The sequence below is a fragment of the Pithys albifrons genome, chromosome 23, assembly GCF_047495875.1.
Source record: "Pithys albifrons albifrons isolate INPA30051 chromosome 23, PitAlb_v1, whole genome shotgun sequence".
NCBI lineage: Eukaryota > Metazoa > Chordata > Aves > Passeriformes > Thamnophilidae > Pithys > Pithys albifrons.
In genome coordinates, this window is record NC_092480.1 from 7,165,500 (window position 1) to 7,188,818 (window position 23,319).

At 52.4% G+C, this 23,319-nt stretch overlaps 1 protein-coding gene across 3 annotated transcripts in view; it reads left to right on the top strand.

Moving 5' to 3' along the window:
- Positions 1-23,319, top strand: part of KIRREL3 (kirre like nephrin family adhesion molecule 3) — a 379,232-nt gene that overhangs the window by 313,079 nt on the left and 42,834 nt on the right. For all 3 annotated transcript variants that reach the window (XM_071576137.1, XM_071576138.1, XM_071576139.1), the window contains 3 exons: positions 7,415-7,572; positions 11,047-11,197; positions 17,558-17,663. In XM_071576137.1, coding sequence (XP_071432238.1) covers positions 7,415-7,572; positions 11,047-11,197; positions 17,558-17,663 — 415 coding nt within the window. The remainder of the gene's footprint in view (positions 1-7,414; positions 7,573-11,046; positions 11,198-17,557; positions 17,664-23,319) is intronic.

Here is a 23,319-nt window from a genome sequence, read left to right on the forward strand (position 1 = left end):
TGCTCCATCAGCTCCCCATCCTTCCTGTGCTGGGTACCCGAGGTGTGAATGTAGCACTGAGGTGGGGTCTCCACAGAGTGGAGCAGAGGGGCAGAATTCCCTCCCTTGACCTCTTGGCCACCCTATTTCACACAGCCCAGGATACAAAGATAAGGATAAGGAGGACTGAGCCTCCTCCTGCTGACAGGAATGGCTCCAGGTTTCAGCTGTAGGATGCAAAGGAAAATCTGGTCTGTCATGCTTGGAAGGAGGGATATTACAAGGTGGAGTCAGGACTCTCAGCCCTGCACTGACCCCATTTAAACTCAGACCACTCACTCTCTTGTTGTCCCTTTTTCCTCATCTGCCAAAGCAAAAGGAATGAAATCCAAAGTGCATTAGGAAAAGGAGAGGTAGAATGGATGTACATCAAGATAGTGGAGGGAAAGATGCAATTTTCATCCAGAGTTAGGCTCAGGTGCCCCCCAGTCCCCACAGCCCTGCCCTGAGTACCCAGTCAGGGCTGCCCAGAGAAGTCCAGCCCATGAGAACTCTCAGACACAGCAAATTCTCTGCCCTTCAAGGGCAGACTAAACCTAAGAGCCTGTTTATATCCTTCCTGGCTCTGAAGAGCTGCTGGAAATCTGACTCCTAAATGTGTAAAGGCCTGATAAATGAAAAGCTGAACACTCCTGGAGCTGTAAGCTGCTCTGCAGTGGTTTAGGCCTTAGACAATTTGCAGCCTTCAGGGTTGATAATACAACGCGACCCTGGGCAGTCTGCTGGAAAACTCTGCCAGAAACACAATCCCTGTAAGGGGATTCTCTTATCCAGTGTAGCAAGCTCTGTCCTGAAAGCAGTTTTGTGTTCTAGCCCCTTTTCCTCCCCTTGGGAAGCTTCCCTAGATACTGATAAAACAGACAACCTTCTTTCTCCTCCAGTGTCCAAATTTGCCTGTTTTTTCCTTTGTCATATCCCAACCTTCCCTCAGTTCTTTCACTGTAACCAGTCATAGCCTCCCAACCTTCATTTTGCCAATTAAACAAGCCAACATCTGCTGCTCTCACCTGGTAGGAGAGCTGCTCTTTTCCTTTGATTAGTTCCACTCAGTTCAGCATCCACAAGTGTGGCCAAACCCCCCCAGGATGTGAAGAGCATCCTGCAGAGCAACACCAGTGGCCCCTCCAAAACACCCCAGGGCTGGTGAGGAAAGCAAGGCCTGGCTGGGGAGAGGAGGCAGGTCCGTGCAGTTATCAAACACAGAAGAGGATGTTCCCACCCCAACTGATGCACAGGAATGATACAACAGCTAATTAACTCTTCGTTTTGCTGAATGTCATTAACACTGAACTTACTGTCAAAGTCATATTCCACCCCCAAGTCTTGCTATTTTGGCCACCTTTAGGACCAGGAGAGGGTCACAGATTCACAGAATATTTTGGGTAGGGAGAGAACTTTAAGGCCATCTAGTCCAACCCCTCTGTCCTAGGGGGGAACCACTGAATCCAGTTGCTCAGAGGATCAGTAAATTCCAGAGAAAGTAAAGAGCCCAGAGGGGCAGGCTGATCCTTGCTCCTTGCACAGGCACCTTGTCAGCAAGCAAACCTGGACTCCAAATAACCCCAGTGTGGAGCAGAGATGGGATTTCCAAGGGAAAACCCTGTTTGCAGGTTTGTATTCCAAAGCCTTCCCCAGAGCAAGCAGCTGAGTGCGGGTCAGGGCAGTGCCAGATACAGTCAGGCCCAGCAAGTGTTCTGTGGTGCCCTCATAAGCCTGACTTGTCTACAAGAGCTGAACATCCCTCTCTGACAAGCTGGATGTGGTGTCTGAATACACAAACACTTCTCTGCTCCAGAGCAAAGCTCCCACATCCACCCTCACTGCATGAGGGAGGGTTGGCTGAGCCACCTGAATCCCTCCAGGCCACTCCCTTGGGCTTCCCCTGCTTTCCTGACTGTAGAAAAATTACAGGGCCAAAGGTTGTTCAACTTGGCTTCATCATCTCTGTGGGGACTTGTGTTCCCACTGAGTGCCAGCTCATTGCCAGGCAGCTGTGCCAGCAGGTACCACCATGGAGGGCTGGGGGTGCTGTTCATTCATCAGAGAATCACAGAATTCCAAAATGCATTGGATTGGAGAGTGTCCTTAAAAATCATCCAGTCCCACTCCCTGCCCTGAGCAGGGACACCTTTCACCAGCCCAGATTGGTCCAAGCCTCATCCAACCTGGCCTTGGACACTCCCAGGGATGGGGCAGCCACAGCTTCTCTGCCCAACCTGTGCCAGGGCCTGTCCACCCTCAGAGAGAAGAATTCCCTCCCAATATCCCATCAAACCCTGCCCTCTGGCCGTGGGAAGTCATTGCCCCTTGTCCTGTCCTTCCAGGTACCTTGTCCCAAGTCCCTCTCCAGCTCTTTTGGAGCCCCTTTAGGAACAGAAAGGGTTTCTGAGGTCTCCCTGGAGCCTTCTCTTCTCCAGGTGAACATCCCCAACTAATTTACACTTAGTCTTTTAACCTTGGGCCCAGGAAGCACCTTCCAATGGTTTGTGGCACGTTGTGATCACCAAGAGCACCTTCTGGCCACTGTTATTTGTTTAACACACGTGAGATGAGCCCAGAGCCCTGAGTGCCACAGGCCCTGGGGGAAGAGGAGCCATGAAGATGAGCAGTGCCTTATCCAGTGGATCTCATTTCTCAGGGGACACTTGTGCTGGGTCTAACACCAAATCCTTGCAGATCTTTGGCTCAGGACAGTCCTCAGGGGCTGCTCAACATCTGCCTATCCAGCCCAGCTGCTGGATGGCCCTTCCCCACCAACAAGCATTTGAGGTTTAATCTCTTGACTCTGAAGAAGAGGTTGGTGCCAGGAAGAGGAGGTTGGTTACACAAGCCTGGCAGCGAGGAGGTACCAGCCAGAACAACAACAGAAAAACAGCCTTAATTAGGGAAGATGTACTGGTGGCTGGAGGGCTTTTTACTCCCTCCAATTCCAGGACCTGGCTGCTGGAGGATCCTGTTATCTCAGTAAATATTGCTAATAATTGAAGCTCTGTTTGATTTCCACATCATTGTCCAGCTGCTGGGAGCATTTGGAGACAGATGTCCATGTAGTTCCTCACTCAGAGCCAGAGTTAGCCTGGGGTACCAGTGCCACACTGAAGAGTTCTGTGTGGGCTCACTGATGAATCAGTGAAGTGGGGCAGGAAGGGACAGAGTGCAGGAAAGCCTCCGACAACTCATTTGAAAAGCTGCTGAATGCACAGCCCTCGAGCAGCACCACATAGTTGTGTTTCTTTATGCTGATGTGCTGTAAGGTGGACTTTCCAAAGCGCAGGGAGCAGCCCCCAAGCTGTCCCTACCCATCCAGGCAGCCTACAGCTATGAAGAATGCACTAAAGCCATGGATGGTTTAAAAATATTCAGCAATCCCTGTATTTTGACAGAAAAGGAGGGCTGTGGTGGGCACCAGCTGGTCATTGTTTCTTTGGAAAGTTTTGTCTGCAGTGACGAGAGGGACAGTTCTCCAGCTGAGGTCCTGAGGGCTCTGTGAGGAACAGGAGACCTCCTGTTTCACTGCCCACCCCTGAAGGTCTCAGTGCAATGTCACTGGGGATACTCTGTCTGAACTCCCATTCCTTAAGCAGCTGCATGTCATAGAATCACTGAGGTTGGGAAAGCCCTCAGGGACCTTCAAACTGAATCACAGCCCAACCCCACCATGTTCACCACAAAACCATGTCCCAGGTGCCTCATCCACACAGCCCTGATACACCTCCAGTTATGGTGACTCCACCACTGCCCTGAGCAGCCTGTTCCAATGCTTGACCACCTTTTCAGTGAAAAAAGTTTTCCTAACAGCCAACCTAAACCTCCTCTGGTGCAACTTGGGACCGTTTCCATCCAGCTCTGTTCCTACTCCTGCGGGCTTGAGCCATCCTGGATCCCTTCTCCTTCATTTTAAGTTTTCCAGGCATGTGTGGGTTAACTCCATTTGCATGGCTGTCAGGAATAAACCCCCTGCAACCCCAAACAACTCTTCCTATTTATATCCCTGGTTTAATCAGGAAGGCTGGTGCTTCCATAGCTACGTGATTAAAAATTAGGAGACCGGATTCTGTAGTGGTGCCTTATAATAACAACCAATCCTGGGAGCACAGTGGATGAATAATGGATCGTGGCTCGGTGCTACTGCCTTCTTTTTTGCCCTTCTTTCTTCTTCTCCCCTTTTTATCTTTCATTCTTCTCTTCCTTCTCCTTCTCCTCCTCTCCCAGGCTGGAGCTGGAGTGGGAAGGAATCCATCCATCCTTCATTTTGCAGAAGTTAGAGAGACATCACTGATTCCTCTCCATCAAACCCTCCCCCCAACCAGATCCCCTCCTGGGGAGCCTGGAGACATCACTAATTCAGGGCCACATAGAGAACTGGGGGATCAGAACCACTTGTTGGAAGATGTACCCAGGGCCCCTCTGCCCCTCATTGCCATAAAGAGCTCCCCAAATCTGTTTGCTGCTCCAATAGAGAGAAACAGGAGCAAAACAGTGAAAAACAAGGACTTCTGGCACAGGGCAGGCAAGTGGCTCCCTGTTTCTCTGCATGATGTTGTCTCCTGTCCCCTGACATCCCTAATGGGCAGCTAAAGGACAAGCTGGACTGTTGCAGGGGTGATGTTGCTGCAGGAATACCAGAAAAAAACAGTCAGGAATATCAAACATCCCACCATAAAAGCTCCTTCATAAATTCCAAGATGCTCTTCTGAGAAAGGCTTCTGGATTGGATTTTTTCCCTGCTCCACAAGATGAATTTTCAATATTTTACAAGCTGAGGTCAAATTCAATTAATGGCTTCAGTGAGGGGAAAAAAATCTATCGAAAAATACCAGACTTGGTTTTAAACAGTATAAACTCATCCAAGAAAAGGGTATTTGAAAGAAAAGAAATTAAAATGAACAATTCCTTAATAATTAAATAACATCAGAATGGAGCAAAATTGTTCACATTTTCATATTTCAGCTACAGACATTTCAACTAACCCAAACCACACATTTTCACTCCTTTTTCCACTCTTGTAGCCTGAAAAAAAAGTGCATTTTAGATCCATGTAGAAAAGCCTTTTTTCCCCAGTCCCTGGGTTCCACCCACTGAGCTGCAAAATCCCATTAGTGCCCGTGTTTGGCAGCCGAGTGTGTGCCCAGCAGAGTGTGCTGGTGGCACAGCTGCCCTGCCCGCAGAGCCGGGGCTGGTGCAGGCAGCGCCTCTGGATTCTCAGGGACCATAATCCCTTCCCAGCTCCCACCTCCAGCCTGGCCCTGCAGGAGCCAGCAAGGAGTTTGGAAGTGTTTGTTGTCCAACTACAAGGTGGGAGCAGCTCAGGGGAGAGACACACTTGGGGATTTTGGAGAGGGCTTTGGCCAGCTTTGACATTGGTGTTGTGTGGCTCAGGTCAGGGAGGGGAACAGCTCTGACTTGGAACTAAACCAGCTCCATTTGGTGGAAAATTGGCACACGTGCCCCAGCTGCATCCCCTCTGGAAGGATGCTGGAGACAGAAGGGGGTTGCCACCTGCTTCTGAGCTGGGTGTGAAGCAGCAATTTCTTCCCACACCCTTCAGTAGCATGAGCTCTTCTGCTTGGGCAAGAGGGGCTTCAGCAGGGGTGTCTTTCTGTCCTTTACATTCCTGATGGCTTCCCAATCCCACAAGGGCCCCAGGAGCTCCCAAACAGGCCATGAGTTGGGTGGGCAATACATGGATCTGTAGGAAGACCAGCATTTGGTTTCCCAAAGGAGCTAAATACCTTTGGGCAGTGGTTTGGGCTGGAAGGGCTCTCAGTGTGCAGGTTGGCAGCAGCTTTGGGCAACAGGTGGGCCAGGAGGTTCCCTGCCCTTTCCTTGGAATAGTGCATTGGACCTGTGGGACTGGGAATGCTGTTGCAGAGCCAGGGAGAGAGAGGATTGAACTTGGGTGTCACAGAGCAGAAATAAAAATGCATTTGTCTTACTAAGTCAGGAACTTTTTATCTCCTGATGAAACTCCCCCACTGATGGTCAGAAAGACCAATCTTCTTATGGTTTTCTTCTGTAAAGCACAACTTGGAACAGGTTGGATTCCCCATCCCTCGAGGGATTTGAAAGCTGTGTAGATGAGGCACTTGGGGACATGACAGTGCTGAGTTAAGTTTTGGACTTGATGATCTTAGAGGTCTTTTCCAACCTAGATAATTCTGTGGCTCCATGAAGAGTTGGACTGACAGCTGTACAGAGCAGAGCTCCGAGGGATGTGGAGATGAAATCTCCTCTCTGCAGGATTAAAGAACTGTCCCTCTCTTCTGCTGGATTTCCCATCTCTTACCATGTTAGGCATCCTCAGAGATGCCAGGCTAGTCCCCAAAGAGGAGACCATGCTCAGGTGCCCCTCATCTGCTTCCCTGTTTCCACCCCTCCCTGTCTCTGCCATGAAATGCTTCCCAGCCTGGTGAGGATGCCTGAGGGGGCCCAGGCAAAGCCATGTCCTGTAACTGCAGCCTCACATGGGCTGTCAGAGCCTTCAAGGAAGGCTGAGATCTCCAATGTCTCTGTGACACCCCTGGCAAGATCTTCTTGCACAGAGGGAGATGCTGAGCAGCCTCCCCATGGCAGCAGAAGGGGTCTCACAGCCCCTGTGTGTGAGAGCAATGTGGAGGCTAAGCAGGAGAGACAGGGAAGTCAGAGCAGAGCAGGGAGTGCTCAGAGTGTTCCTCCATCCCTGTGTGACAGGGGCTGCCAAGGGAGCCCTCCTCAAAGGCAGGAGTCTGGAATTCTCGCCCCTGATGCCCAGAAGTTACTCCCTTCTGAGTGCTATGGGTAACAGTCCAAATCCAGCATTTTTTGCCCTTCTCCTCCAAAACACCCTCACCTTCTTCCCCTCCTTGCAGTCAGAGGAACAAGGGTCACACCTAAGCCCCTCCAAGCCCTGTGTCCTGTGTCCAGCAGCAGCCAGTTATCAATCCCTGAGGAGGAACAGAGGAGCAGGAACAGCAGGCAGAGATATTTCTTTCAAGCAGGGATGCTGCTTTCAAGTACTCCCCATCCTCCTGCAGTTTGCAGCTCAGGGACAGCCAGGGCTTTGAGGATTTTGTAGCCCTTGGTGGATTTATATTCCACAGACTTGATCCCTCAATACTCCTGCAAAGCTCACAAGCACCTGGCCCATGTCCCCTCAAAACTTCACCAGTTCCTGCTGCTGTGTTTCAGATTTGGTCACAGCTTTAATGTGAGCGGCAAAAGACAAGTGGCTGTAACATGGTGAGATGGTTGGATGCTGCCACAGCCACATCCCAACCACTCCAGAGGTTTGGGAGGTCCCAGGCCAGTCCTGGCAGCCCAGAGCCCACAGGTGACTCCAGGAGGGTTGGTTTCATGCTTCCAATGACTCTGTCTCCTCTGGGCTCTTTGCTTGCAGTTCCTCCAGATGATCCAGTCATTTTGGGGGGGCCCATCATCAGCCTGAGAGCAGGAGACCCCCTGAACCTGACCTGCCACGCAGACAACGCCAAGCCAGCAGCCTCCATCATCTGGATGCGGAGAGGAGAAGTCATCAACGGAGCCACCTACTCCAAGGTGAGGCAGGATGGGGCTGGGGACCAGGGCTGTGCTCTTCCCTGGCTTCAGAATGGGGTTCCAGGCCTGGCACTGCTCTTTACACAACCCCAAAAGCTGAGGGGCAGTACCCTCAGCTCTGCAGAGCTCAGGCTCTCACTGCACATCTCTCCATAAAGCCTCCCTGATGAGAGGCTGGGAGGAAAACACTCAGGAGGGGGCAAGTGGGAAACCACAAACTGTCACCAAAACGGGCTCTGCTCTGAATTCAGCTTTTTGTACCTTGTAATCACTTGGCATGGCCACTTCTCCCCCCAGCACCCCCTTGGGCATGGTGTTAGTGCTGTGCCCAGAAACACTGACCCAGCCTCGGCTGCAGCACAACCTCTGCCTCCAAAGGGGCTGCAGTGACATGTCCCCTCCTCCAACTGCAGTTCTCCATGAAAAATTGTCAGGGTTGTTGGCATTTTTTAATTTAGACAGAAAACCTTTATTGGGTCATAAAGGAGCTCATCAGAGAGCACCAGCAGCACACTCAGCCAGGCCCCACCTGTTCTCCTGTTTATGGACACCTGTGTCTGGTGAGTGCGAAGGATTCGGGAGCACTTGACATTTCTAATGAAAATTTCTAAAGAGCAAAATCCGAGGCCTAAAATGGGTCAGTTTGCAGCCATTTGTAATGCAAGCAAACTTCAAAGGCAGCAGCCAGAGCCATTCCTCCAGCTCCCAGAGATCTTTAATAAACATTGCACCCGTTGCTGCCACTGTGAAGCCTCCATCGAGCCCCATGCCAGCAACATCCCGATCTGCTTGGGAAAGCAGAGGAGTCAGAATTCCCAGCTCCTCCTCCTCCTCAGTACCTGGGCTGAAGCTGAGCCCCTTCCCTGCAGCCCATGGAGGAGCAGAGGGGGAACTGCCCCATCTCCCTGCGTGCAATGCGAGAGGCAGCACTAATTAAAGCCAGAGAGAACTGACCTCTCCCTCTCTCAAATCAAGTGGAATTAATTAAAATCCAGGCTGTTGACATGCAGTTTTCTGTAGCTGATTCCCTTCCCCTCCACTGCAGACTGTCAGGCCTGGCCCTGGGGACACAACTTTTGAGTCCTTTCCCTTTCAGACCCACAACAGTGGGGAACAGCAAAGGAGGAATGTCCCTCCTTGAAATATTTCCAACAAAAAACCCTTCCAAAGCAGAGCTTTCCAGGCTGCAGCTCCATCTCACACACAGCACAGAGATTTCCATGGCATTGTAAGCAGCTGGCTGGGATGGGCTGGGAGGGGAGCCCTGTTCTGCACAGGGGGAAGCATCTTCTGCTCCTCCTGGAGTCAGGAAAACCTCCCTTTCTGAGGATGAACCTGTTTCTCCTGGATTCCTGGAGGTCCTTCCACATTAAAAAAGAAAATCAGCCTTCAGAAAAACTTACAGCCAAATTTAGGCATTTTTGAACAGGAAGTTTTGATTTTTGGGGACTGATAAACTTTTTTCTTTCAAAGATCCCTTTAAAATAATTCTTGAATTTTCCTCTTCCTGCTTTTCCAAGAAAACTAAAACCCAACCCAGATTTCATTTGATCCAAATATTCCAGCCAGCCAAGAATTCAACCCTGTTCAAGTTCCTGATTGCCTGAAACCACTTGTACTGAGGAAGAATTTCTTTGTTACTCCGAATTTCCAGTGATGTGTGGAATCCCAAGTGTGTGTGCAGCCCCTGAAATCCCAGCCAGGCAGCACAGAACAGCCAGGGCTGACTGAACCCCCCTGATCCTATGGAAGGGCACAGGGAATGTTACAGGATCCTACAGGACTGGGGGCTAACCCCAAACAGGGGGGCAATTTCTGCACAGAATTCGGATTCACCCCGTCCCCAGCACCAAAAGGGGGGATGTTCCACAAGGGAAAGGGCACATGGGAAGGACAGGGCACATCCTGCATTTGTGTGTCCAGAGATGGGCAACAGGGCTGGAAAAGGGTCTGGAGCACCAGGAGCAGCTGAGGGAGCTGGGAGGGCTCAGGGGGGACCTTCTGGCTCTGCAATCCCCAGACAGGAGTGGGGAGCCAGGTGGGGGTCAGGATCTGCTCCCAGGGAACAAGGACAGAACAAGGGGGAATGGCCTCAAGTTATGCCAGGGGAGACTTAGATTGGACATTAAGGAAAATGTCATCACTGAAAAGGTGCTCAGACATTGAAACAGGCTGCCCAGGGGGGTGGTGGACTCCTCATCCCTGGAAGTGTTCAAAAACCATGTGGATGTGGTGGATAGGGGGATGGTTTAGTGGGGAACCTGTCAGTGCTGAGTCAATGTTTGGACTCGATGATCTCAGAAGGCTTTTCCAACCTGAGTGACTCTGTGTTTCTGGGCTGATTGTGGTGACAGTTTCTCAGCATCCTTCCTTGTCTGGTGTGCCTGAGGGGCACAAACCTGTGTGCATGAAGGCAGTGCCACAATGAGCTCTGGGAAGGCATTGGTCTGGAATAACAGAGTCATTTAGGTCAGAAAAGCCCTCAAAGGGCACTGAGACCAACCTCAGCACTGCCCCTTGGCCCCCTTGACTCACCACTAACCCATGTCCTCAAGTGCCACATCCACACATCTGCTGGTGTGTTTATCAGTCAATAAAACCCTTATCCAACATTGTGAGGAGCACACTTGAAGGATACAGACTTAGAAGGAAAAGCTGCCTGGCAGGGTCCAAAATCCAGAGTGCTGATAAACCAGAGAGAGATCAGAGGTCAGAGAATGATTAAAAGCCTGAAAACCACACAACACCTTGAGAGCCTCTGAGGGCTCCAGAGGTTTGATCTATCAAAGGCAGGGCTATGGGGAGGGCATGGCCATGATCTGTAAGAACTGTAAGAACTTGCAGAAGGATAAGGGGTTGGGAAGGAGAGGCTCCCAGGCTCCTGAGCTTCCAGTGTAGGCACAGCAGGGCACAAAGTCAGATAAATCCAGGGGACAGACACGGTGTGGGGGCTGAGCAGGCAGACCTGGCTCACCACTGCTGTCCCAGGCAGGTCCCATCAGTGATCACCAGCCCAAGTGGTGATGATTTGCCATGGGCTGGTTCAGACACAGCACAGCACCCATGACTGGCTCAGTCTGTGCTGCTGGCACCACTTATTCCCATGGGAAGTGCCTGGGCAGATTTGTGCACTCACCTGCAGGGTCAAGAATCCATTTGCCTCCGGCTCCCTCTTTCCTGAGCTGGTGGGTGACGAATCTTGCTGGAGCTGTGATCCCCAGGCCTAGGCACAGCAGGACTGGAGGGAAACAGATGGGAGTTAAGAGCCCAATTCCCAGGGAAGTGCAGTGAAATTTGTCTGTGCTATTCCCCCAAGGCTTTTGGCAGATTCCAGCCAGAGGAATTGTTATTGCAAGGAGCTGCTTGGCTGAGAACCTCGTACTGTGCCTGCGGAGCCTGGCACAGCTTGGAATGGGAAAGAGGGTCCTCTGTGGAAGGAAACTGCCTTTCCTGATCCCTGTTCCCCCCTCACAGACACTCCTCCGTGATGGCAAGAGGGAGAGTATCATGAGCACCCTTTTCATCGCCCCCTCAGACATTGAGAACGGGGAGAGCATCGTGTGCCGCGCCACCAACAAAGCCATTCCCAGCGGGAAGGAGACCTCGGTCACCATCGACATCCAGCGTGAGTACACGGCCCTCTGAGCTGCCTCTGGGCACTGGAGCATCCCTGCCTCTCTGCCCTCTCCACCACTGCCCCAGGGCTGTCCACATGGCTCTGACCCCAGTCAGGAGCAGGATGCTGGGACTGGGAGTTTCCCTTTACTGGGGTGTACTGGTACAATGAAGTCCCAACCAGAAGATCTCACATCCTGAGCTCCCTGGGGCTGAGGAACACCCCTATCACACAGACATCCTGCTTCCCAATGTTTGTGCCTTACGTCTGTGAGCAAAAGCAGCACCAGCTGCTGTGCTGTGGGTGGCCCAGCTGTGCCCTGACCCAGGTCCTCAGGGGTCTTGGAGCAGGGATGGATCCCAAAGGGGTTTGGGTGAGCAAACAGCATCTCTGGGCACGGCCAGTAGTGGAGATAAGGCCTATTAAGATTTCTGGTGCAAAAATCTCATGTTTTCAGCCTTACAAGCAGTTCAGTTATATTTTTTATATCATTCTCCACTGGGATAGCCTGTAAGACACCTCATCGAGGGGAAGTGTCCCCCCCGTGACACACAGCCAGTGCCAGTCACCACCTCATGGGGACAGGTGTGTCTTAAGAGCCATATCCTTCACCCTCTACTGTAAATTCACAGAGCAAAATCCTCTTTCCTCCAAAATTCTCATTTCACAAGCCTCTTCCCTCCTCCTCCGCAGGAGCTGTTGCTCTGAGGCTCATCCTGACCCCCTCCAGACGGGCTCCATTTGCACACCCAGTTCCTGCAGCTGTATTTACCCACAATTTGCAAGAGCAGAGCGTTCAATATTAACATGCCAGCTGCTTTCCAGAGTCCAATTAAAACTGGCTGAACAAACTCAAGCACAGCAGAAAATTCACCATTTAAGACTTGCAGCTTTTGCTGCTGGAAGATTACCGGGCTCTTGGGTTGCTGCTGCATGTCCTGACAGAACAGGGCAGATAAAATGAGATAATAGCCTGGGTTATTTCACAGCCAGCAAACAGTTACAATGGCTGGAGACACACTCACACACACACAAACAACACAGAGCTGGAGACATCATTACCCCGGGTACAGTGTGGGCTGGGGACGTGAGCTGAATCCCTGAGCCACGTGGAATCTGCTTGGGAAAGAGAGAGACCCAATAAAGAACACCAATTTCCACTCTGAGCCATTAAATACTCCATGCTGTGAATGTAATAACAATAATATCCTACCCAGCTAATAAAAGTATGTTGTTCTTAATGAGGGCTAATGAGGATATCAGTTTCCCAAAGCTGGATGGGTGATGGAGGGATAGAAAAACACTGAGATGGATTAACCAGACTGAGGTGGGATGGATTTTGACCCAGATGCAAGAGCCAGCTCTGGCTGCATCTATTTGTAGAATCATGGAATCATTAAGGTTGGAAAAGACCTCTAAGATCATTAAGTACAGCTACTAACCCAGCTTTAGTCCATTAGGTTTTGCTGCCAACCTGGTGGACAACTGGCTGCATTCACTTTGCAAAGTGCTAAAAGGTGCTTTTCTTAAGCAAAAATCATCTGTGCCACTCATTTTTATTTAGGGAGTTGTCCTGGGAATGCAGGGTGGGCTGGGAACTCCTCTGCACCACCCTGGCAACGAGAGGGGGCCCTGCCCATATTCTTCCAATATCCTACAGAGAAGCAGCACCCTGGGGGGGGGGAAAAGAACTGGTTTCTGCAAGAATAAGGAAAAGCAGGAAGTAGTCATTGACTGAGGAGCTCTTGCCAGCCTGGAACTACCTGGTTCATCCCCCTGGACCCTGCACTCTCCACCTCCACTGGTGCAGGTTGAATTCACGCCATAGGAAATGTTACCCAGCTGCACAGTTCGAAAGAGATGGCCTTGCAAAATAATCCCAGGGAACCAAAAATAATCCTTCCCAGGAAGCAGCAGCCTGGTAAATCACTCCTCCTGCTTTATTTCGTTCTCTTTTGCAACTCAAAAGAACATCAGAAACTCTCACAGGCAGCAGAAAAAATGCCAGAGTGGGGGTTATTCCTACGGAGGGTGTGAATGTAGTGGGAGAGATTATCCTTCTCAGCTGATGCAAAGTCAAAGTTTGGCTCCCATCAATCCCATGCCTGACCATCTTAGCAGAAATTAAATAGCTGAGTCATGAACCCCTCCCCTTCCAAATATAAAAATAAAGGGGGAGGAGGGGGGGGAAAGAACTGGAAAAAAACCCCAGCACAGGGTCTGTAATGGAAACACTAAGCGGCTCCAGCTGGAACATCTGTTCAATGTGATTTCCGTTCCACCAGCCACATCAAAGTCAGCCTCCTGTGAGTTATGCACCGAACATCACAAGTGGGATTAAAATCATGTTTAATAGTTTGATATGCCATAAACTATTTATACTGCAGGAGCCCAGTGGCTCCATGGAAATGCACCCCCAGCATGCCGGGATGGGGAGGAGCAGGGTTATTGCTTATCCAAAGCCATTTGCTCCAAGCCTCTGCACACACATGTGCAGTTGCTCATTTTTACACCTTTTTCTGTCATGGCAAGAAGGGATTTGGCTGCATCTGTGTGTTTTTGCAGGACGTGGGAGGAGGAGAAGGAAAGTGGAGGGTGATGAGGGGCACATGTCTGAGTTGGAGGGTCTCCTGCTGCGTTTATCCTTGGAGCTTCGGAGTGCTTGATTCCCTTTTGTGCTCACCACCGGGGAGTGGAAAAGCCCAGGGCTAAAGAGTCATCTTAGCCTTAGAGGAGAGGTTTGGAAGGGCTTGTCCATGGGGGAGAGGAGCATGGAGAGGGATTTGCACCTGGCAGCACAGGAGTCAGCACGGTGCCTGCAGCCCATGGTGCTCATGCCCTGGCCATTCCCAAGGTGCTGAGTTAAAATGCGGGAGCCGAGGGGTTACCACTGTGCCCCCCGGGCTGCGGGGCTGCCACGGTGCCCCCTGGGCTGCGGGGTTGGCCACGGTGCCCCCCTGACTGCGGGGTGGGCCACGGTGCCCCCTGGGCTGCGGGGTTGGCCACGGTGCCCCCCTGACTGCGGGATTGGCCACGGTGCCCCCTGGGCTGCGGGGTTGGCCACGGTGCCCCCCTGACTGCGGGATTGGCCACGGTGCCCCCTGGGCTGCGGGGTTGGCCACGGTGCCCCCCTGACTGCGGGATTGGCCACGGTGCTCCCTGGGCTGTGGGGCTGGCCACGGTGCCCCCGGGCTGCGGGGCTGGCCACGGTGCCCCCTGGGCTGTGGGGCTGGCATGGTGCCCCCTGGGCTGCGGGATTGGCCACGGTGCCCCCGGGCTGCGGGATTGGCCACGGTGCCCCCTGGGCTGTGGGGCTGGCATGGTGCCCCCTGGGCTGCGGGGTTGGCCACGGTGCCCCCGGGCTGCGGGGTTGGCCACGGTGCCCCCGGGCTGCGGGGCTGGCATGGTGCCCCCTGGGCTGCGGGATTGGCCACGGTGCCCCCGGGCTGAGGGGCTGGCATGGTGCCCCCTGGGCTGCGGGATTGGCCACGGTGCCCCCGGGCTGCGGGTCTGGCCACGGTGCCCCCGGGCTGCGGGGCTGGCACGGTGCCCCCTGGGCTGCGGGATTGGCCACGGTGCCCCCGGGCTGCGGGACTGGCCACGGTGCCCCCGGGCTGCGGGATTGGCCACGGTGCCCCCGGGCCGCGTGGCTGGCACGATGCCCCCGGGCTGCGGGACTGGCACGGTACGATGCGGGACCTGGGCGAGCACTCGCAGTCGCTCCTCCCGCCGCCCGTGGGCTGGTGCCATCTGATTCCATCATTCAAATTAATTACAAGAAGCCAGGCAGGAATTATAATTGTAACCGAGTGGAATTACATCCTGATGAGTTACAATTTGTGTCTTTTTTGCCTTCAAAATGCCCCGAAACTCACTGGCACACACAACCCCACGCTGTCCGCGGCACCCGCAATATTCGAAACCTCAATCCTATTTGTGAAAGGCGAGATCAAAGACTTTAATTCATTTCCTTTGCTTTTTTTTTTGTCTTTTTAATCTTTTTTTATTATTATTATTTTGAGTGCAAGAGGGAGCCGGGCTCATTTTAATACAAAGAGGCTCCTCGGTAAATCGTAGGCACAGCTCCTAACCCATCAAACAATGGGGAAGCTACTAAAGAGAAGTGTGATTCATACTTAACAAAGGAAGGTGATTAGCTGTTGTTGTCTAACAATAGGGAAGTGTCAGGATGCCTGGGAATGAATTAGGAGCCCGCTATACATCTCTGGGCTGCTATGTGAGGGAAGCTCATTTATATTCCCAACTGCGCCCATCTTTATTGTCATTTGAATTGCACATTTTAAAATGAAATTAGGGTAAATTGAAAATACCTATAATTTCCCCGTCATAATTTCCCATCAGGAAGGCAGGTGGCTTTGCTCGCAACAAAGTCGGGCTCCGGCTGGGTAACTATCACGGGGCGGAGGAGGAGGCGCTGGAACGCTGCTGGAACGCTGCTGGAATGCTGCTGGAATGCCGCCTTTCCCTCTCCCCTCCCGCCCAGCCAAGGGCACTGCCGAGGCCACCTCCGAGACTCCCCTCCATCCCCAGGCCGGTGACCTCGCTGGGAGGACGGTCCCAGCCCATCCCGCCCGGGCTGGGATAACGCGGGGCCGCTCCGGGTGCTGTTCCCGCTCCAGGATGCCCAGGCGGAGCCCTCGCCCTCCAGCAAAGGCGATGAGGAGTTGCCAGAGGCAGGTCACTCCAGCAGGACCCTGCCTTGGGAACGGTGGAGGAAGCTGGCAGAGAGAGAGGCCCGTGGGAAACTTCCATCCCTGTTAAACGCAGCGACTCTCCTTGGGCTTGGTCACAGCCACAGCTTCACAGTGTCCCAGCAGGAAATCCAGCACTGGGCCACATCCAGCCCTGCAGCACTGACCCCGCTCCCAGCTCTGGGACCCCAAACCCCCCTGGGCCAGTGGGTACCAACCAGCTTCTCTGACTCCCCTACCTGTCAGGTGCAGCCTTTCCGTTTTCCAGCATGGAAGGATGTTGCTGAGATATTCAGGAAGAGGAGAGAGGTAGCAGGTAGAGGCCAACATGTAACATGTGCTGTTTTAGGATATGTTTTTGCATATGTGCATCATCCCACCCTGAGGGCAGCAGGGCCCCTGGGCTGGGTTGGTGAACCCCAGCACACTCTGCCATGGGACAGCTGGTTCTTCAGGCACCCACAAAACCCTTCACAAGGCCATTTCTTTCTGCTTTTTCCCCTCAAATGAGGTCCCATGCTTAAAAACCTAAAGCTGGAGGTCTGACACCCTCCCCTCAGACATCATGAAAAATTAAAACAGGTCTGGATATTCGTATTCCCATCTGAACATTGCACCCATTTCTCTCTTGCTTCCATCGGTTTTTTCCTGAATTTTATTTGCTGCTAAAGCATTTAGATGCTTCTCATGTGGAAAGAGAGAAACTGAGCAGCAGGTGGGAGACTGGAGTGGCCTGTGACACCAGTAAGACCTTGGCAGAGATGATTAGGCTGATGAAAGAGCAGAAATGCCACTTTCAAGTTAGAGAAAAGACAAAAGATCATCATTACACAGGGAGATATTAAATGGGAGCATCTCAAGGCAGACAAGTTTATGTCCTTAAATGGCAATCAGAGCCAGCAGTCACATTTTTGAAGTGAAATGTTACATCCAATGGTGTCTGTGGCTCCTCTTCCTGTCTTAGTCACTGAAACCCTCCGAGAGGAGAGCAGTGCTCGTGGCATCAGCCTGTCTATCAACCATTACATGGGTTTAAACTGAAAAATGGTTTCTCACTGCCAGAGGGCAGGGTTTGATGGGATACTGGGAAGGAATCCTTCCCTGTGAGGGTAGGCAGGCCCTGGCACAGGTGCCCAGAGAAGCTGTGGCTGCCCTGTTGCAGCCCTGATTCAAGTGGGTCTGAATGACCACCTCACAGGTTTCATTTTCACCTTAAAAGGACATGTTTCCAGTCTCAACCAGTTGGAGTCAGACCACCTGGGGCGGGGTCAGTTAAGGTCATTAATTACCTGTGGTTTTGAATAAACTTGGGATTTGCTTGAACATCACATTGGTGTGTGCAGTCTCACTAGGCCCTGGTTTGCAACACTGCCCCATCCCTGGAAGTCTTCAAGGCCAGGCTGGACAGGGCTTGGAGCACCCTGGGCTGGTGGAAGGTGTCCCTGCCCATGGCAGGGGGTGGAATGAGATGAGCTTTAAGGTCCCTTCCAACCCAAACCATTCTAAGATTCTGTGATATCCCAACATCAAGCAGTCTCAGCACTTTTGCCAAGCTTTCTAAATTATGCTCTCCAGACTCAGAACCTGGCAGGCAGCAGGACAGGAGGTGCTGTACCACGTCTCTGGGTCTCTCAAGGGCTTCTCTCTCTCTGTGCAGACCCACCCCTGGTGAATTTGTCCGTGGAGCCACAGCCAGTGCTCGAGGACAACACTGTGAAGTTCCACTGCTCTGCCAAGGCCAACCCTGCTGTCACCCAGTACAGGTAAGGAACCCCCACTCATGGCACCCCACACCTCACTCCAGCCCTCTGCTAAGGGCATCTCACCCTGCAAAGCTACACCTCCAGGTGGCCCAAGAGCACTCAGCATCTCTGGCTCTGTTTTCTGGTGGCCATTCCCCTTCCCCCCATGTTTCCCACTGCTCAGTGCTCATTGTGGCTCATCCCCATGGCTCCTGCTGTGCCCCAGCCAGGGGATGTGGTGGCTGGAGCCAGTCCCTGCTCCCTGCAGAGCAGCAGAGCCCTGCTCTGGCTCAGTCCTTGTCCCAGCACCCCCACTCCGAGGACAGCTCCCTGATGCCGCTCTTGCCTTGATGATGTTGTTACACTTTGAGAGGCTCTACATTCTGCTGCATTCAGCAACTCCTCCGTCAGGGATTCATCGGGTTTGGAGTGGATTAAGAGGCCTGGCACAGAGCTGGCAGAGCCATCTGTTGGGGGACATAACGAGCAACGAGCGCCGAGTGAAAAGTCTATTATGGGAAAATTCCTGCCTTTTTTCCGCACACTCTTTTATGGCTCGAACAATGCAGCTCCTTCCCCGTCTCCGTGTAACCCTTGAGTGACCAAGCTCGGAAAGGCCAGAGCAGAAGTGCCTGGGCTGGAGGTGTGAGGGGCTTTGGGGATGGGCTCTCCTTGAGTGGGACATTCTCCTGGAGTGGGTGGGACTGTCACTGCTGGGAGGGGTCTGTGATGCCCCTGCACTGGCCATGGTGAGCTCGGAGCAGGGCACAAATGATGGGAGAACTGCAGGAGGAGAAAATGAGTCCCTTCAGCTGTGGGAGGTTGGAGTGTGGGTGGTGTGTGAGGTCCCTGCCTGCATCCCCTGTGCTGATCCACCCCCAAACCTCCCTTGGTTCTCCTCTCTCTGAGCAGTGACAGGACCCAAGGGAACAGCTGGAGCTGTGTCAGGGCAGGGTTAGGTTGGGTCTCAGGGAAAGGTCCTTCCCCCAGAGGGTGGTGGGCACTGACCAGGCTCCCCAGGGCAGTGGGCACAGCCCCAAGGCTGCCAGAGCTCCAGGAGGGTTTGGATGATGCTCTGAGGGACAGGGTGGGTTGTTGGGCTGTCTGTGCAGGGCCAGGAGTTGGACTGGATGATCCTTGTGGGTCCCTTCCAACTCAGGATATTCTGTGATTCTGTGAGTGCTCATCCAGGGATTGGTGAGTGGGACCCTGAGCTCAGCCCTACCCTGCTCACCACCTCACATTCTGTTGGTCCCTGCAGGCTCTGCACTGAGCGGAATCGCTGCTGTGGGCCCTTGGGAATGGAAGTAAGGGCTGCTATGCCAGAAAACACGTTTCTCTCAAAGGGTTTTTGGTCTAAACAGACAAAATACGGGTATGGAAAGCAGGGTGGGTTGTCAGCACACTTTGGGAGAAGAGACCATCATGCAATCAGGTAAATCCCCACCCCACCACCACCTCCAGCAGCAGCTCTTCCCTCCTGCCTGGAAGCCCTGAGTGTGCACAGGCTCCCCATCCATTCTGGCTTTGCAGCAGCATCCGTGGATAAAAAGAGAGGAGGCACCTCCGGGGACAGGTTACCGTGACCCACCTCCTGTTAGGCTCGTACAGCTTAATTAGTACAATCGAGTTTCCTGGTAGGAACAATTCCTTCCAGCTGGATATCAGCACAACAAAGCAATAATTGTGTTCCTGGTAACACAGAAGAGTTATTAATTTGAGAAGTCAATTAATGTCAAAGATACAAATAGCCCTGTTTTAATATTTACAGTTAGGAGGAAAACTAAATGTGTGACAGGCTGGGTGAAGGACCCACGTGGCTCCTACTCCAGCACTGATTCTGGTACAGTCCAAGGCAAAACAACCATCTCTGGCCAAGGAACTGGATGGTGGCAAGAACCTGCCAAAGTTTCTGCTCCATCAGCCTGATCGTCAACAGAGGGGCCTTCCACATCATCCCTGACCCCAGCCTGGGCTGGAGCAGCTTTAAAGGCTCTTGTCTGGGTTTTCCCCTTCCTTGAAGTGGGACTTTGAACAAGGGGGAATAGCTTCAAATTGACAGAGAAGAGGTTTAGATTGGATATTGGGAAGGAATTCTTCCCTGTGAGGATGGGGAGGCCCTGCCACAGTTGCCTAGAGAAGCTGTGGCTGCCCCATCTCTGGAAGTGTCCAAGGCCAGTTGGAGCAATGTGTTCTGGTGGAACATGTCTCTGCCCATGGCAGGGGGTGGAACAAGATGAGCTTTAACGTCCCTTTCAACCCAAACCATTCTGGAATTCTGTGATCCCTCTTGGTTGTTTCAACCCCCTGGATCCTTGCCCAAGCCAAGCTGTGTTGCTTTTCTCCACCGAGTAGAGACAGACCCACCACACTTCTCCCACCTGCAGTGCCATCTTGGTCACACGGGGTTTTTGGTGTTCTCTCTGGCTGCAAAAGCCTCCCTCAACCCCCTTCTTTCCTCTCACCCATCCCAAGGCCATGGGTCTTATCACCATTCCTATTCCCTGAGTCTTAATGTTTCTGCTTTGCCACAAATGGCTTTGGGATTCATTTTGTGATGGATTTTATTATCAGAACTACTTGCCCATTTTTTTCATGTTATGCTTTCTCATAAAAGTGATTTGGGTGGGGAAGAGGGAGGAAGAGGCATGAAAAATTCAAGCACTTCAGGTCTTTTATTTCTTGAGTTCTCTTAACATGTAAACTTCACACGAGGCTCTTTCCCTACCACTGTGACAAGCAAACAGGATTCAGCAGCGCTCGGTGGGGCTTCCTTCTGCTTAATGGCTCTGATTGATGGAGGGGGGATTCACTTCCCTTCCAAAAGATCCCACAGCTCTTCACTAACTATGTAATGATGGCAGATGTTTCAGCACTGAAGCTCAGAGTCCTCTGGAGTGGGACATCGAGCAAGGAGCCCCCTGCACCTCAACACTGGCAAGGAGAGAAGGGTGGGACATGTAAAGCCTCAAGACTGAAATACCTGCAGGTGTGAAAAGGCAGAATATGAGCTCAGTGCCATCCCCAGGGTCACTCAAGACCCCACCACTCTTGAAAATCAACTTATTCTGCCTTAGAAATAAGCATTAGAGAAAAACTGTGATCATTTTTTTTCCTCAGGAGAGGTTCACTCTAATATTTTTCCTATGCCTTCTCTCATCCTTGGGCAGAGACCCCAGATCTTCAGCCCATATTTATTTTTAATCCCCCCAAATATGTTTGTCAGTAAATAGCTCCGAACACAAAGGAAAAAATGTCTAAACAACCTAAATCCCCTTTTCTGGGCATAAATCCACAGCCAGCTCTGCAGGGCCAGCTCTGCTTCCAATACACCGACAAGTTGTCACCTTGCTGGAATTTTTAAGGGGCAGTTAATTTTGCATCAGGTTTGCATCCCAGGTTTTTCTGGCTGGGAAAAGCACAGAAGTTCAAGCATCTCACCCAAAGATGCTCCCCTGGGAAGAATCCATTAACTGGGATGTTGGTTAGAAAGAAGCCACTAAACCACCTCTGTGGTCCTGCTGACCAGGATTGCAAACCCAGACCCCTCACTCTCTTCAGCAGTGGGATGAAAGAAACACAATCCAAGACCAATTCCCCAGGAGACAGAAATCCCCCTCCACCCCTACAGAGAACAGGGGGTTGATGAAATCAGCTGCTTTTTCCTGAAGAGTTTTCCTTTGTGTTCTCTTATATAATACATCACACACAGGTGGGTTTTAATGCATGGAAAACCTGGATGGAAAGGAGACCTTGGAGGGATCCACTCCCAGAGCCAGAGTGGAAAGTTGCAGCCTGCACTGTGTCTTCACTTCTGGGTGCAGGAAGGGTTAATGAAATTTTGTCAAAACTGACAGTTTTCCATGAAATCTTTGGCCTCGGTGGTATTTTCTAAGTCAGAATCCCTCTTCCTTAAAATCTGCTGGCATCTCATGATGTTGGGAAGTGGGCAGGGCAGGGCAGGGTGTGCTGTGCTGGAGGCACAGCTTCCTCTGCTCCTCTCCTTAGCTGAGGATGCTGGAGCTGAAATCCCAGCCCTTCTCCCTCACTGGCAGGAGCCGTTTCTTGACAAGGAGCATCTTTTTCCCCAGGGAGGTTTGTTTGCCCACGATGTCACCTGAGCTGTCACTCACTTTTGGACACAGGACAGGCTGGTGTCACCAAAATCAAGTGGAGGGAGGCAGGCAGAGGCTGGCAAGGTGTCAGAGTAATCCCTGAGCAGGGGGTTTGATGCAGGGATGAACTAACCCTGGCATCAGGGGGGTGCTCATTTGCATGTTTGCCCTCTTTCCATATAGAGCAACCCTTGCACAGATATCCTACAGTTTATGTAGGGTCTGATACCCTGTCTGGCCTGGCTTTACCTCACCTCTGCCTGAGAACATGTTCCCTTTGAAGCTGAAGAACATCTCAGCCCACCAAAAAGCTCCTTGGGGCTGCCAGTGCATTATCTTCTACTGGGAAAAGGCTCCAGGGCTGCTCAGCAGCACCTCAGGATGTGTCCCCATCTGCTTCAGCACCATGGACACGGGGCTGGAAGCCGGACGAGGCTCCCTGGTATCTCAGGGGTGGTGGGGGAACACTGTCCCTTCCTCTCCCCTTGCCGAGCCACTGCCAGCCTCTGCCAGCCCGTGTGCAGGTGGAGCATCCCGGTGCCAGGCTGGGGCAAACGGCTCCGATGGGCAGCCGGCACACGGGTGGGCACATCCCACCTGCCTTCCCTCCACCACCCACTTCCCACTCACGTCTGTGGCTCGGTGGACAGTCCTGGGATGGGGGGCGGGGATGTGGGAATTCACAGGCTCTCTTTTGCTGCAAGCTACCGGGCAGGAGGGGGAAAGGCAGAGTAATTAGCTGTCGCCGTTGCTCTGCCACCTGCGACGGTGGGTGAAATTAATGGAAAGCAGCAGAAGTCGGGGCTACGTGAACCGACTCCCAACCAGGCCCCCTCTTTGCTCCCTTCAGATCTCTCTATTTGCCAATCTTCTCGTGGCTTTTGATGTCTGTTGTGTGTCTGTGGGGTGTTTTTTCGCTGTTATTATTTATCACTCGCAGTAAGAAAGAGAATCTTTAAAGTGGCAGAAGAAAATGGGAAGGTTTAATATTGCAGGAGGCAGAGTCCCTCAGCCTTTCGGGCTCGTGGGCTGATGATTATTTTTGTGGAGTGATGGGGAGCCGGCACAGGCAGGGCAGTGATACATATCTCATTCCACACATCCACACAGCACTCTCGCCCCCGGGGCCAGTGCAGACCTTTGCAAATGATGTTATCTTTGTAGGGGCTGGGGGGGATCAGGGAGCCACCCTCCAGCACCAGCCACTGTTCTGGGACCACTTCACTTTCCAAACAAGGTGTGGGACTGAGGGTCAGACACACAGCTGGGAAGAGGGAGCGATCCCTCCCAGCTGCTGCAAAGTGTTGAGCATGGCAGCTGTGAACACACCCAGCTCTCCATAACGGTGTGGGACGTGGCAGAAGGTCCAGCTGATGCTGCAGCAGGAGCAGAGATCAGGAGGAGCTGGGGGGCACCTTTTTATCAGCCACCTCAGCGATGGTGCTGCAGCACTTCATCCCCATCCCATAGCAGAAACAGGATTGTATGGCCTGAGGTCCCAACAAACTCCACCTGCCCTTGTTGGGTTGAATCCAAGGGTACCATCCACCCAAATCTTCCTG